We start from the raw sequence: 17,084 nt of genomic DNA, 5'->3' as shown, positions 1-17,084 counted from the left end.
TCCCAGGATTATAGATATTCTTCAAAAACTTAAGAAGGCAGGCAGTAGTAGAGTTAAATCTTAGACACATCCTAAGTATGGTGATTAATGTTAATGCCATCTTGCCTGCTCCTCTGCTCCTCAGTTCAACTTCCGACTTGAAGGCAGAGTACCTGCTCCTGACACAGAAGTTCAAGGTCTGTGTGTAGGCAGCATTGGTCTTCCATTGATTAGCGTTATTGTGCACTCACCCATGTGAGTTATTCTCAGACTTTTTAAAAGCCAAAGAAAAATCATTTACCCATAATTGAGAACCTGGCAAACAATGAATTTATGCCTGGCTTTTCTCTCAGTTCTGATGTGCCACAGATTTATCCCATTTTGCTTCTAAACTTTAGGTATCTCTTTCATAGATTTTGATAGTAGAAAAATAAGAGTTTCCAAAATTTTGTTGCATGATTAATATGCAAATTGTTTTAAAGTTTGGATTATACTGTCCTAAAAATCATAGATTTTAAATAACTCTTCTGCTTTTTTTTTTTGTATTAAAATTTTGTACTTGAGAGCAAAAAAAGAGTAAAAATACAGAAAAGTGTAAGGTAAAAATTATTTGGTTCCCATATGATTTTTAAAATCAGCAACATAAATAATTTTTTCTGTAACACTATTTTATTTGGAACAAATTCTTTTCAGTATCCCTAAACTGTGAACAATGGGAAATGGAAGTATCAAAGAAAACACCAGAGGTCATATATAACAGATAAAAACCTTTACATTTTTTATTGCCTTTATACAATCAGTGCATGTTTAAGTAAAACAATTTATTACTAGGCAAACATTTTTGCATACGCTGCCTTCTCTTTTTCTTTCGGGGCCTTCGTCTTTTGTTTGACTTCCAGCACTTCTCCCAGGATGACTTTATCTTCTGGAACTGTCTCCAGAGGTCTCCTAAGTTCAGCCAATGCTTGAGGGCATTCTTTTAATCCTTGCCATCCTTGAGCTCTACAGTACAATGCTTTGGTATTTGATGGGTATATTTCAAGAGCCTCCAAGTAACTGTCAATCGCTCCCTGCCGATTTGACATCTTCAGTTTACAAGCATCAATATTCGGCCTGCAGTTGAAAGCTATAGATTGCAGCTTCGATCTGTCTGCTTTCTCAATAACAACCTTGAACCTTTCACATATCTGATAACTTTAGTATTTTCTTAATGGCCATCTCCCAGTTCTGGGATTTGAAAAGCATATTTCTATTATTTTTTAAAGTTTTCTATTATTAGTAAAGTTTTATCTACATCTTTTAAATCTCTATCTGCATCCTCAGGGAAATCTGGATGACTGTCACCAGAACCATCTATTGGGAATATGCCCCAATCTTCCCCTCCTTCATTTCCTCACATTCTATAATAACACACAATTTGGCAGGTTTTTCACCTTTCACTTCCACATTTTTCAGTATCCTTGTCAGACCCATTTCTTTAATTACATGGACAAATACCACATGTTTCCTTCCAAATGAGGAGTGGGATCTGTTGTGATAAGACTTGAGGCCCATTTGTATAGCAGCTCACATTTGCCATACTCAATAAACCTTTCTGGTTAAGCTTGTAAGAGAAATTTTCATCTTCAAATTTTTCACCATCAATACTTTCTCCACCTGTCCCATTTTGTTTTGAGGAGTCTCTACCCTGAATCATAAATTTCTTAATAATTTGATGGAAAAGCATCTTTGAAATGGAGAGGTTTCCCAGTGGTGGGTCCAATGCCTTTTTCTCCTGTACACAATGCAAAGAAACTTTCTACAGTTTGGGGTACAACATCTGCAAACAATTCTAAGACAATTCAACAACTCACTGCCCTCTGATGTCCACATCAAAGAAGACTCAGGGGTTACTGGGGCTGGAGGGCTTAGTTTGGGGAGATGGGGGTGACATTTCAAACTGTAGATACACTCGGGAGAGAACTCAGAGAACCTCGTAGACACCTGTCAGTTCAAAGCAAACGTGGCTTTTCTTTTTTGTTTTTTTTTTGCTTAATAATTATAAAAAAAGTATTTTAAATTTCAAAAGTGGAAATATAGGGGAAATGAGAAAGTAAAATTGAAGACTTGTATTCATTTAACTTATATTTATATAGTTTGGATTATATTTACTTTAAAAAATTTTTTTAGTGTTTAGTTATTTTTGAGAGAGAGAGAGAGACAGAGACAGAGCACAAGCAGGAGATGGGCAGAGAGAGAGGAGACAGAGAATCCGAAGCAGACTCCAGGCTCTGAGCTGTCAGCACAGAGCCTGACATAGGGCTTGAACTCAAAAACTGTGAGATCATGACCTGAGCTAAAGTCAGACATTTAACAACTGAGCCACCCAGGTGCCTCTACTTTGGTAATATTTAAATTAAAGAAACAATATATACCATGGAATATTAGTCATTCAAAACAATGAAATCTTGCCATTTGCAATGGTCTGGATGGAGCTAGAGTGCATTATGTTAAGTGAAATAAGTCCATCAGAGAAAGACAAATATCATATGATTTCACTCATATGTAGCATTTAAGAAGCAAAGAAGAAGGACATATGGGAAGGGGGGGCAAAAGAGAGAGAGAAGCAAATCCTTAATGATAGAGAACAAACAGGGTTGATGGAGGGATGTGGGTGGGAGATGGGCTAGACAGGTGAGGGGCATTAAGGAAGCATTTGTAATGACGAGCACTAGGTGTTGTATGTAAGTGATGAATCATGAAATTCTACTACTGAAACCAATATTACAGTATATGTTAACAAACTAGAATGTAAATAAAAATTTTAAAAGAAAAAACAAGGAAACAAATCAAGCCAGTTATATTTCGATGTAATTTATTGTTTGTTGCTTTGTACTGCTATTTACTTAACACACTAGATACATTCTTTCTCTTTAAAGAGATAAGTTTAGTGTATCAAGTAGTAATAATTATATATTTAAATTTTATATTCCTTGCATCATGGCAAATAAGAGATTCTAATTCTCTCCTACTACATAATATGTAAAATACTAAATGACAAGAAAAGCCTAAAAATGTAAGGAAAACGCAGTGATAGACCCAAAGCTGGGCTTAAAGAAGAAGGACAGAAGCTAACAATAAAGTGTACTGACAATTGTGACCTGGGGTTTTAGAGCAAAATGGGACAAAGACTTAGGCATTTGATTAATAGGCAGCCAGACTGGAGGAAAGCCTGCTATATTCAAGTGAAGAAAGAACTGTGAGGGTTGTGGATATCCAACGTTAGCCATCTCTAGTTACTGATGTGGAGAAGAATATCCAATTCTAACTCCCTGTAGCCACCTGTCTCTCCTAAAAAGATAAGGAAGGAAGCTGAGAAGTGTATATGAAGGTCACAGCCCAGAGACACAGGTTCACTAAAAGGCCAAGACCTAATCATATGATCCTAGAACTGTTTCTCTTCCCTCCCTTCCCTCCATGTCAACAGACTTCCTATCTAAGAGGGAATTCCAGCAGAAAGAAAAGGCCTCAGATCTCATTTTAAAAAGTCTATAGGAAAAGCCAAAGACCCCAGGTGGAGAAAGAACAAGGGTAGCTGAGGAAATTTTAGGCTCTGACCAAAAAGCTATACAAAGAGTAATCAGCCAAAAAAAAAAAAAAATAGTAATCAGCTAAATAAACATGACATCTTGAGCTAAAGGCCTATATACCACAGTTTCTTTCACTGATAAATCATGTCAGGGTTTCAACAAAAAATTTCAGGGCATGCTAAAATATTAAAGACACTCTGAAGAAATAAAGCAAGCATCAGATCCAGCTTCAGCTATGGGCAGAGACTTCGGAATTATCAGGCCAGGAATTTAAAATAACTATGATTAATATACTAAGGACTCTGACAACATATAAGAACAGGTGGGTAAGATAAGCATAGAGATAAAAATTCTAATACAGAATCAAAAGATGTACCCTACATGTTATAGAAATATCAGAAGAAAGAGAAAGGAAGAAACCAAAGAAATAGTTGAAATAATAATGACAGAAATTTTTAAAATTAAAGACATCAAATAGCAAAGATCCAGGAAACTTAGAACATCAAGCAGGATAAATACCAAAAGAAAATCTACACCTAGGAATATCATATTCTTTAAAAGACACCATCATAAGTTAAAAGAAGAGCCACAGATTTGAAGATAAACGCACTACGTAGAGTCATCAAAAACTCCATATTTGGAATATATTTTTCAAAGTCCTCAAATCAATAAGAAATCACTCAGTAGAAAATTTGACAGAAGATATGAACTAGTAATGTACAGAAGAGGTTAGCAGTATACCAAGAAATATGAAAAGACTCATAACTGCATTATAATCAGAGAATTAAAGTTAATATGAGAGCAATTTACTATTCTACATCTTTTAGAACAGTTTTTAAAAAATGTTTGCTTATTTTGAGAGAGGTTGAGGAGGGGGGTGGGCAGAGAGAGAACTCCAAGTAGGCTCTGCACTGTCAGTGCAGAGTAGAGACTGACGTGGGGCTCGATCTCATGAACTGTGAGATCAGGACCTGAGCTGAAATCAAGAATCGTTAAGCTTAATCAACTGAGCCACCCAGGCACCCCTAGAGCAGTAGTTTTTTAAAAATTTGGTAATACCATGTGTTACCAAGTAAATGGAAATGAGAAATCTTATCCAATGATGGTAATAAGATAAACAGAGACAGCTACTTTTGTGAATGATCCGACAACATACATAAAGCTGAAGGTGTACAGATCCTATTTCCCAACAACGTCACTCCTGGACACATACCTTAAAGAAATTCTGACATATTTTATGAGATCAGGGAGGAGTTCAAGGATTCACGTGTAAGGTCTTATTAAAAAATGTCTGAGATAGGTTTGTCAAAACACACCCTTACATTTCTTAGCTGGCATAATGACAACGTCACAGTGGTGTCATCCAGCAGTGAGCTTCTATCTCGCCCTTGCCCGAAGCTTTCACCATCTTCAAAGAGAAAGCTGAAAGGAGAGTAAAATAAATTATCTTAATGAGCACACAAAATCTGAACTATTGTTTCTTCTAGAAAATAAAATTTATTCTAAATCATCAACCCCTCATTAATGAAAGAAATAAATTTTAGACTTAATGGGTTAATTAAAAATACATAATTGCTGGTTGAAATTTCACCCAACAATTCTCCTTTTTAAATATAAGTTGACTTGGTCTGAATATAGTATATAAATATAAAACATTTTAGAAATACAAGAGTGTGATTTATTCTCTTTGTTCATGCAGATTCAATGCTAAAATTACTCTCTTGACACCATCTATATGTGCCACTGAGGAAGTTTATAGGCATGAAAAATGATGAAAGAAGAAGGGAAAATCATGACAGTAACTTCTCAAGAGAAAGAATAGTGAATAATAAACGCACAAAATTTCTTTAGAATTTCAGAGGATTAATTTTGAGGATTTACATAGACTTGGAATTTCCATCATCTATTTCCTGGTGTTCTGCTTAATTCAATGTGTGATAAGTATAATTGACTTAAAAATCAGTTTAAGAGAGAAAAAGTAGAGAACCAGTGGTCTATTAAAATAATTAACCTAAAAATTAACATGTGAAGAAAATATGACCACCAGGTGATTTTTCTTGTTATCTACAATGATCAAATATGGTCCTAAAATCTAAAATTAAAATTTTAAAGCATTGCTGTAAACTCAAGAGATTTTCACATCTTTATGAATAAATATAAAGAGCAATGGAACAGTAACAATTTTGGTCCTTAGAGTTGTACTGTTATTTAACTTTCAATCTAATTTATATGAAGATGTCAAAGATCTTATGCAGTTCTGGAGTTTTCTCAACAGTGGCTAGCACCATGCTGATCACTAGGATAAGCAACGAGGCGAGGCCATGGAGTACATTTACATTTACAAATGTAATTGGAAATAAAAAAAAGTTACTCGATTTATTAACTCTATTGAATATTACTATTACTTCTCACTTCTATATATTTCATTTATTGAACATCAATTTTTATAAGATATTCCATAATAATAGGGTTATGTCAAATAAATCATAGAGCAAATTAGTTTTTTAAAATAGCATTTATTAAAAGTAACAAAATATTAATGGGAATTCTGCAATTAGAAGCTCCAGTCAAGAAAACAAGGTGCTGACTTCCAACTGTTTTCATAATTAATTAGTTGGAATGTCTACCAAAAAAATCCCAAATTAAAGAGAATATTATTACTATTTTTTTTTTCATTTCCAAGAGAAGCCTTCTTTCCTTACTTGGGAAGTGTGCAGATAGGTGGTTTGGATCGAATGATTTCCTTGTTGACAAGCTCTTTCTCCAAGTCACCTCCAGCTAAACACCAAAGGTAATATACTTCTTCAATAGATCTTTCTGCCAGGTAATCACTGTTTATATCTATTAACGGCAAATAGAAAAGAAACACAGCTCTCATACTTTCTGATTTTATTAAAAGGCAACAGGCAATAATAACTGACATTCTCAACAAATAATAATTGAAGAACACAGAGTCCCTTTAGGAGATTCAGACTATACAATGCACAAAGGATGAAATGAAGATATACACATTGACTGTACATTCAGTTACTCTGAGGAAAAAAACTGAACTTTTACCTTCTATATCAGAGATATAGGGGATATCTATTCCATACACATTATCAGATACATTGGGCTCTGTGCGAAAGGGATACGGGTCAAAAAAAGCAACTTGTGTAGGTAACTAACAAACTGTCCCATCCTTCATGTCTTGAGGCAACTGGTGCCTCTTCTGAAGAGCTCTTCTTGATGTCTCAAGCAGGCTAAGATTCCACTGTACTATGTTCATACTGACCTTTATTAATAATAATAACAACATAAATGTTCATCTGCCTCTCCATTTGGTATGAATGTTATACAGTGTGTGGTGGGGTGCCTGTGGCTCAGCCAGTTAAGTGTCTCAATTCAGCTCAGGTCATGATCTCACAGTTCATGAGTTTGAAGCCCACACTGGGCGCTCTGCTGTCAGCATGGAGCCCACTTCAGATCCTCTGTCCCCCTCTTTCTCTGCCCCCCTCCACTCATTTTCTTTCTCTCTCTCTCAAAATAAATAAAAAAAAGTTATAGTACATAGCACTTATATAACTTTAATATACACATATATAGCTATATATATTTGATAGACATAAAACTGAACATAGCGTAAGGATACTTCCTTTAAAAATAAGATTTATATTATTTTCTGACTTATCTATCATTACCTTTGCACATCTGGCTGATATCCTCGGGCAGAGTTAAATCTGCACATCTCAGAGAAGATGAAAACAGACTGGCAGGTTTGGTAAAGGGAGTATATAAAGGTGACACTTCACTGAATATCTTGTCCTGCATTAATTCATCTGCAGTTGGCCTTGAGAAAAATTTAAAACACAGAGTGTGAATGAAAGTCATTAAAAATTGGCTAGAATAATGCCACATATTCAAGGGGATATGTTAAAAAGCTAAAAGGGGATAGTTAAGAGTTGTAAATACATGACAAGTACAGAAAATAGTAAAACTCTCCTTAGCAGAGTCTTAATGTATACTTTTATATAAAAAATGAAGTGACTATAAGTAAGTGCTGAATTTTTCCCCATATTGTGCCTTTGCACCTTATGATCAAAGATTATTGTATGTGAGCTTCTCCATTTTTTACTACCAGATTAACTATGTGGCGCCTGCTTTACTGAACATATTAATTAAAATTCTAAACTAATAATCCCTTTTGGTTTTCTTCCCCCTCTTTTAATGTGGTATATTTACCCCAAATTATGTTTTTAATACCATTCTATTCTTCTTAACATTTATTGATAAAGATATTTTTCTAAAAATTAATTAAAATACATTATTTTCAAATAGTATATACTTAAGTGAGTTTCGGGGGGATAACTGCAAGTCTAATAGTGATATTCTCAAATGAAAATGAATAATACTTCCAAGAAATCCTTTTATATTACCAAGAATTGTTAGCTTACCTCATGTGTTTACCAAGTTCTACCTATATTACAATTTGCAAATAAACTTTGTTCTCATTTCTCTTATGTCATTTGTATTATGGAATAGCTACAATTTAGCTGATTTTCTAACTGGAGACTAGGAAATGAACTGGTAACTTTTCTGGCAGTGGTTTAATCATCATTTTTTTCTTCTTTTATTAATATGTATTAGAGCCATAACTAACAGTTATGATACTAGTATCAACTATGTATTCCTATATGTATGCAAATATTCTTATTTAATCCATTAGTGTCAAAACTAATAAAAAAACCCAACTACTTATATATCAGAGGTGCTTGGGTGGCCCAGTCGTTTGAGCGTTTGACCCTTGATTTTGGCTCAGGTCATTATTTCACACTCATGAGATCGACCCCTGCATCAGGCTCTGTACTGGATGTGGAGCCTGCCTGAGATTTCTCTCTTTCTCTCTCTCTCTCTGTCCCCCTCTCCCTCTATCTCTGTCCCTCATCATTGTCTCTGTTTAAAAAAAGAAATAAAGGAAGAAAACAACCCCACAACTTATTATATATTCAGGATCTCAGTATAATCTCAAAGTTTTAATAATAATATCAACCTCTTGGAAGGGTGGAAGGTGAGACATTTCTTCAAAAGATCTATCACATTTTCAGGAAGGTCCTGGTAAATAAAAAGAGAAAAAAGTTATTTAAAATGACCCACTTAAAAAATAAATTTTATTCAAATATATACTATTCTAGAGCACTTTGATTTTTCTAAAGTGTCTTTATTTGTAAATTATACTAATTTACATTAGCTTGTCACTTTATGAAAAAGCAAATTATCTGAAAACAAACAGAGCTTTAAAATAGTTTGCTATTAGATTCCAAGTATATAGAATACATAAGTTTTCAATAACAGATTAATTTCAAACCTTTATAATGTCCAGACAACCATGTTCTTCAGCCAGAACTATTATAGTGTCATCTACGCAATCTATAATACAGAAAAATTGTATGAATTAATGCTGCTTTTTTTATCTATCAGATTAAATGGGAACTGAACTCTGAGAGCTTTTTAAAATATGTGTTATGCAGTTTTGGAACTTGGAATATTAAAAAGCTTGTGACTTTGTCCTTACATGTTTCCTTACATGTTCTGATAAAAAATACTTTAAACAGTAAATGTTAACTGAATTACAGATACTGAAAGTAGCTTAAAAAGTGAGATAAGGCAGTTATTCAAGATGAAGATTCTCAATGTTCTCTCTCTTGCTCTATCTCCCTATATATGTAATGTGTACATACATATTACTCATTTGTATAAATAAAATTTGGAGAATATACACACACCTATAGGGATTTAAAGTACAAATTTTTACAATCCCTATCAAAATACCAACAGCATTTTTCACAGAACTAGAACAAATAATCCTAAAATCTGTATGGAGCTACAAAGGACACTGAATAGCCAAAACAATCTTAAAAAAGAACAACAAATCTAGAGGGTGTCATAATCCTAGATTTCAAGATTTCATTTTTTTTTTGTAGTAACAAAGCTGTAGTAATCAAAACAATATGAAACTAGCACAGAAACAGAAAAATAGATCAGTGAAAAAGAACAGAAAGCCCAGAAATAAACTCATGCTTACATGGCCCATTAGTCTTCGACAAAGGAGGCAAGAATATGAAATGGGAAAAAGTGTTGGGAAAACTGGACAGCTAAATGCAAAAGAATGAAACTGGTCCACTTTCTTACACCATATAGAAAAATAAATTAAAACTGGATTAAGGACATAAATGCGAGACCTGAAGCCAAGCTTCTGTGACATTGGCTGTAGCACCATCTTTCTAGATATATCTCCCAAGGCAAGGGAAACAAAAGCAAAAATAAACTATTGGGACTACATCAAAATAAAAAGCTCTGCACAGTGAAGAAAACAATCAACAAAAATAAAAGACAATCTATTTAATAGGTGAAGGTATTTGCAAATGAACTATCTGATAAAATGTTAGTTTCCAAAATATATAAAGAACTCACACAAATCTTGGATCACTTTATTGTATACCTGAAACTCATACACCCTGTAAGTTAACTATCCTGGAAATTAAATAAAATAACAATAAGAACTTATACAATTCAACACCAAAAAATAAATAAATAATCCAATTTAAAAACTGGGAAGAAGACATGAACAGACATTTCTTCAAAGAAGACATACAGTTATAGCCAACACACACATGAAAAAATTCCCAATATCACTCACTGTCAGGGAAATACAAAGCAAAGCCACAGTAAGTTATTTCCTCACTTATACTTTATTATTTTTAAATATATTTTTATATTAATTTTTAAGTTAAAATTTAAAAATATATTAAAAAATAATAAAGTACAAGTTTAGTCTGTAGGCCATATTAAGAAATCTCAAAGATTCTTTAATAGCCTTATTGTCAAATGCTGAAATTAAATGTTGTAAATATGGTAAAATTTAATGTAGTTATATTTGTAATTTATTATTTTCAATATTAATGATTTTATATATATGATCTTATTCCTAAACCCTATTAACTGGGACACCAATCTGTCACTCTTTCATATAAAGTGCTGTTTTTCTCTCCTTTATTCCCACACATGCTTAACGTATTCCAATCTAAAACAGGTTACATAAATTTTTGTAAACCTGAATTAAAACATTAGTATCTAATGTACAGGTAAAATAAATGAGCTTGTTAAAAGCAAAAGTAGTCACACATGATTCATCAAATAGAAAGTTCAAAATTTAAGATATATTATCAGAAAGTAAACTGCTACAGAGGAGTATAATTTTATATTCTTATATTTTGATTTCACAACTTAGTTTACTGGGCTAGATCATGAAGCTAAGGTAATATCTATCCACATTATAATTCCTTAATGAATAAGGAAAGCACTACAATAATATTTTAGAAAGCATTTCTTAAGTTGTCCTGTTAATGCTTACCACTGATCATTAGAGAATTTAAAAAGTAAGGACATTTCAGTGCATTCACTATTTTAGAACACATTATTAATGTGTATGATTACTAAAAGTCACTAAAAATATTTGGAATTGAAAAATAATCATTGTGAGAGACTTACCTAATGTAAGCAAAAATTTAAGTCTTTCAGAAATATCCAAGCTTTGAAATAATTTTCTTCCCTACAGAAAATGGGAGAAGAAATTTGTGTTAAAATGTACATCTTTTTTTCAGAGAGGTACTTTTTCCCTCCAGAGTTAAAAAATGATTTTTATCAGGTACCTCTTTTTCTCCAGAGGTTTTATTTGACTTTTTGAGTTAGTTGCATTAAAGAAGAATCACTGTTTTAACATTTAAACATTTCACATATCTAAGGACCAATTACATTCTAATTTGGTCTCAGGTATTCCTTATTGTTGAGACCTATATATACCTGGCTGCCTAGAGAGATTCCAGGCCACCAGGAGTCTTATTTGATTAAGAAACCAAGACAGCCTCTGGGAAAGAGTCATACTATCCTTACATTTACCTAACTAATTCCTACTTATCTATCATGAGATCCAGGTAATCTGTTGTCTCCATTTAAAAAAAAAAAATTCCACGACACTCCTTCCTCCTCCCACAATGAATTAGACAACCATCATTTGTGCTCCCATAGAACCTGGTACACTTATTTTAAGACACATACATTGTATTTTAATTGTTTTATTAATCAGCTTCAGGGGGCTGCTTGAAATAGTCTGGAATCACTTATAACTTCAACAATTATGTGTTGAGCAACTGTTGTGTGCCAAATTAGACTTTCAACCACAAGTTATATAACTTAGGGGAAATTATTTAATCACTTTAAGTTTTACTTTTCTCATTTATAAAACTGGAATATTAACTGTACATGACACACAGGTTGCAATGAGGACTATATGTTTGAAAAAGTGCTTGGCATTTATTGCACACAGAAAATCCTTCATAAAATTTGGCAATTATACTACTTTTATTGTAAACAAATTAAACTTATAGGATCCTTTAAGTAGACTTAGAAGGAAAGGCTTACAGGGTGCCTGGGTGGTTCAGTTGGTTGAATATTTGACTATTGATTTCAGCTCAGGTCAAGATCTCATGGTCATGAGACTGAATCTCACACTGGGCTCAGTGCTGAGTGCGGAGCCTGCTTGAAATTTTCTCTCCTCTCTCTGTCCTTCCCCTGCTTGCTTGCTCTCTCTCTCTCTCTCTCTCTCTCTCACTCACCCAAAATAAATACATAAACATTTTACAAAGGAATAAAAAAAAAGGCTTAAGAATATTGCTTGGTCTTTACATGGAGGGAAAAAAAGACTCTATGTTCTTTTTTAAGAAAGAGAGAGCAAAAAGCTTTCTTAAACATTTATGAAATTAGAACTACAGTGTAGAAATCATCGAAAGAAAAAGTTGCCATTCCTGTCTCAATTTCTTACATTAGTATCTTATTAATCTTCTAGAAATGCAGGTTTGATTTTGTCAATATCTTATTTAAAAACTTTAAATGGTCTTCCATAACTTATATAACTAAATATAAACTTCTCAATCAGCAAAGTCTTCTAGAATATAGCTCTAATATACCTTTCTGATCTAAGTGCTTACTATTTATCTAGTAAGCACTAGATGAACACACACACACACGAAGCAGTGCAATTTGATTACTTGCACTTCAGTGAGCACACTCGGCCTACTCAGGCATACAGGCTTTGACTCCTGTTATTTCCCTGCCAGTAATTTTTTCTTCTTCATGGCTATCAAAATTTTGCATATATCCTTTATTTCATTCCCACTCTTGAATGTTAATTTTGTGAGTTAAAGAATTCAAAATTCAAATTCCTTCTCTCAGCACTTCGATGGCATTGTGCCACTGCTTTCTTACATCCAAGGTACTAAGAAGTTTAATGCCAATCTCATTCTTGGTAGGTAGTATGTCTTTTCCCTTTGACACATTTGAAGATTTTCTCATTAACAGTGATAAAGACATCAGAGCTCAGTGAAGGCAGCTTGGCGCTGGGTGAGAGTACAGCTTTGCCTATAGTTGATGGGTACAAATCTGCTCAAGTACTTACTGTTATGTAACTAGGACGGGTTGCTTAATTTCTCTGTATGTCAATTTCCTGATCTGTAATCTAAAGATAATAATTAGATTTTTTAAAAGACTGGTGTGAGTATTGATTGAAATAAGAGATGTAAAGAGATTAGAAAAGCACCTGATTCTTGAAAAGTTCTCAATAAATGTTACTTATTATTTCATTATTAGTTATTCTCCTAAAAGTAGAGTATATGATTTCTAGGTATTTATGGTTGCTGTTGTTGTTGTTGTTGTTGTATGTTGTATGATTTTTTATTTAATTTGCCCTGCAAGGTAATTAGTGGTTCATTCAAACCAAGGGCTTTAGTCTTGGCTTCTAATACTACTAGATGACAAATATTAGAACACCTGGATCTATCTTCCTATCTTTTAAAATTTCTTTTATATTTTCAATCTCTTTATTTCTTAGTGGCATATTCTGGGGGAATCATTCAGCTTCATCTTCTATGTTCAGGGTGTCCAGTGTCCTATGATCCATTTATTTAGTTCTTTATTTTAATAGTTACATTATTTTCCATAAAACCTTTAACTGGTTCCTGTTCTTTTCAGCAAATGTCCTTGATGCATAGTTTCCATAATTGTTTCACAAATGGAATTGTGTCCTTTCTCTCCTAAAGAATATGTACATTTATTTTAAAGTCCTTTCAATGGGCTTTAATTCTTCTATTTGTTGTTTCTTTTTCTTTTTTATTGTAGATGTATGTATTTATTGCGTGTTTTGATGTTTAAAATTTTTTTATTATTATTATTTATTTTTGAGAGAGAGAGAGAGAGACAGCATGAGCAGGGGAGGGTCAGAGAGAGGAAGACACAGAATCTGAAGAGAGGCTCCAGACTCTGAGCCAGCTGTTAGCACAGTGCCTGACGTGGGGCTTGAACCCACGAGCCATCAGATCATGACCTGAGCTGAAGTCGGATCCTTAACTGACTGAGCCACCCAGGCGCCCCTTGCGTGTTTTGTATTGTAGATGTATTGTTTTAGGTGTTTGGTATTTCTTAGATATATTCTCACCTCTTAACATAACGTTTTCTATATATCTTTTGGACTATGGAAACTTCCAGGTGAACAGTGGCTTTACTGCCTTTCTGGTGATATGGTAAGAGCTTCCTAGCAAAACAGTATTGGTATAGCTTTTCATCTGTTTCCTAGGATTTTTAGCATACCAAAAGTTCTCTTTTTAGTTGTTAGTGTGCTATTAATTTATACCCTAATATTTTATATCAATTCTAAAGGTTTGATGAAGTAGAGGAAGAATTAAGCTTATATTCAGCATGTCATTCTAAAACTAGACTGTCTAAACTTAAGTACCATGTAAAATGTCATGAAGCCCCTATTATGAAATAAACATTTCCTTTCTTGGAATTCACAAAGCTCTTCTGAATTTACCTTCCAAGTTTCTGGGTTTGAATTAAATGATAAGCTTTTTGACAATATGTCTTAATCATAGTTTATCTCTTGCTGCATTTATCATGATGCTATTATACACAGAGTAAATACTCATCTACATCTGTTGAACTGAATTACTCATAAGACATACCCTGATCATTATAAAAAGTTTAGATATAGGTGATGTAATAAAAAGGAAAAGCTGTACATTTCACATTTACCCTTCCATGAACTTCACATTCATATTCCAGTAAGATTTTTCATTTAGGCTATGATTTTAAACAACAATGAGATTTACCATTATTTCATATCAACAAAAAGTAAAATTATCTAGACAGAGAATAGCAAAGAATCAGAAAATCTGGTACCTGCCCCTAGAAAAAGTCATGTCAATATGTAAGCTGCCATATTTTATGAATATTATGATTTTAATCATAAAATTTTTTCTTAATCATAAAATATTATATCATAATAAAAGATAACATTTAGGACTATTTGCTATATAACATACTATACTGAGTACTTTATATATATTTTATTTCATTTTTCCAACAACTAAACATTACAGATGAAAAATTTTTGAATCTAAGATCTCATTGTCCAAGTAAAGTAGGCAGATGTGATACATGTCATAATAGAAGAGGAAAGAAGATAAGGATCTAATGCTGGCAGTTATTTGGAAGTAAGATTAACAAGCCATTAGTTGTTCCTCCAAAATTACTCTCATCTTGGCCATGACAGGCTGTTAGCTGTCCTTCTAAATTCATTTTCATCTGCTTTCTCAATATTTATGTGTCCAGCTAAAGACTACATTTCTTAGTCTCCCTTGTACCTATATTCAATGTAGACACTTAAGTAAACCTACATCAATGAAAAGTACAGAGTTCATACTTGCACTTTTAGATCATCATCTTTTTAAAAAATTATTTTTCATGTTTATTTATTTTGAGAGAGAGCACATAAGCAGGGGAGGAGCAGAGAGAGAGGAAGAGGGAGAATCCCAAGCAGGCTCTGCAGAGCCCAAAGTGGGGCTCAATTTCATGAACCAGGACATCATGACTTGAGCCAAACCAAAAGCTGGATTCTCAAGTGACTGAGACCCCCAGGTACCCAGATCATTTTCTTAAACACAGTACCTTGGCTAAAAATGGTAATAAAGAAACTGGCTTTGGAAACCAGACATTTGAGATTGACAGAGCCAAAGGCTGGATTTCTGCATGATGTGGAGTGTTACAGGAGGAAAAACAGGAGGAGGAAAAACAAAACAAAACAAAACACCTATGCTCTCTAAGCTACTACATTTTTAAGTTCTTTTTTTTTTTAAATAGCAGCTTAGTCTTTGCCCTAATAAATAAAGAGGGTATTTAAAAAAGGTCTCATAAAACACAACTACAAAGTGAGTCTTCCAGAAAATAGAACAGGAGAGAAGGTATTTAGGGAAGAAAGGATACCACAGAATGGAGAGGGAGCATGAACATATCATAGAGCGTAAGTACTTTTAGAGCAAACATTTCCGAAACTGTTTAATTTTTTTTTTAATTTTTTAAAATGTTTTATTTATTTTTGATACAGAGAGAGACAGAGGATGAGAGGGGGAGGGGCAGAGGGAGAGGGAGACACAGAATCTGAATCAGGCTCCAGGGTCTGAGCTAGCTGTCTGCACAGAGCCTGACACGGGGCTCAAACCCACAAACGTGAGATGTGACCTGAGCCGAAGCCAGCTGCTCAACCGACTGAGCCACCCAGGTGCCCCGAAACTGTTTAATTTTTTACACTTAGTATGGTGTAAAATTTTCATACTTAGTACAAGTACAAAACAAACACTTCTAAAGATACAAAAATAATATGCAAATAATTGTCAAATAGGATTTTTTTAAAACAAGTCAAAAAGATTTAAACCTATTTTCCTCATATCTAGTCAATCCAGAAAGCAAAAATGTATTATTACTAAGCGCTCTCCTATCCAAAAAAACTTATTCTAATAAGCACACAGTTTCTTATTAGTTTAATATTTCTTTATACGTACCACACAAAGCTCAAATAAAATGATTCCAAGAGACCACACATCTGATTTGGGGCCAGAAGGCAATGGTTTTTCACTTGGCATATGATCAGTGCTTTTGAAAATTCCTTGTGCAATTACCTCAGGGGCCAAGTATGATGGATACCTACAATGATATATTAAATAAATGAACAATTACTACAAAATACAAAGAGGTAAAAGTCATACTACATTTTTACTATCAATATGGTAAGATCTATGTAAAAGTCCAGTGAAATTAAATTAACAGTCTTTGGTAGGAAGAATTCTAAACTAAACATCACAGGTCTTCATGTCTAGAATGAAGAGAAAGTATCTACGAGTCTCAAATACTTTTATAGCTACTGTGTCTCTCTGAAGCATTAGTTCCTTTTTTTGCTTTCCTCTCATTTTGACACATTGCCTTCTTGCAACATTGTTTCCAAGTATCCTCCTTTCCTTCTTACTACCTGTCTCCTCCTTACACTTAACTATTATTTAAAGTACATTTTATCTTTGAAAATAGTATGTATTCTTTTAAGTAGTAGGAATGTCAAAATCTTTAAAATATATAACTGGAAAAGTAAGACTCTCCCGTCTCTGTACTGCAGGCACC

General features: G+C 33.5%; 1 protein-coding gene and 1 pseudogene across 5 annotated transcripts in view; both read right to left on the bottom strand.

Annotated features, from left to right (window-relative positions):
• Nucleotides 1-17,084, bottom strand: part of TBCK (TBC1 domain containing kinase) — a 192,911-nt gene that overhangs the window by 118,469 nt on the left and 57,358 nt on the right. For all 5 annotated transcript variants that reach the window (XR_003909882.1, XM_029942283.1, XM_029942274.1 and 2 more), the window contains exons 6-12: nt 16,475-16,616; nt 11,076-11,136; nt 8,893-8,954; nt 8,578-8,639; nt 7,229-7,377; nt 6,251-6,389; nt 4,871-4,970 (exon numbers count right to left, since the gene is read on the bottom strand). Coding sequence is in view for 4 of the 5 variants with exons in the window: in XM_029942283.1 (XP_029798143.1) it covers nt 4,871-4,970; nt 6,251-6,389; nt 7,229-7,377; nt 8,578-8,639; nt 8,893-8,954; nt 11,076-11,136; nt 16,475-16,616 (715 nt within the window). In the remaining variant the exon portion in view is untranslated. The remainder of the gene's footprint in view (nt 1-4,870; nt 4,971-6,250; nt 6,390-7,228; nt 7,378-8,577; nt 8,640-8,892; nt 8,955-11,075; nt 11,137-16,474; nt 16,617-17,084) is intronic.
• LOC115294427 lies at nt 788-1,912 on the bottom strand (annotated as a pseudogene).

Source organism: Suricata suricatta, chromosome 1 (assembly GCF_006229205.1).
Source record: "Suricata suricatta isolate VVHF042 chromosome 1, meerkat_22Aug2017_6uvM2_HiC, whole genome shotgun sequence".
NCBI lineage: Eukaryota > Metazoa > Chordata > Mammalia > Carnivora > Herpestidae > Suricata > Suricata suricatta.
The sequence above is the reverse complement of the archived record's forward strand: the minus strand, read 5'-3'. Positions and strand labels throughout refer to the sequence as shown.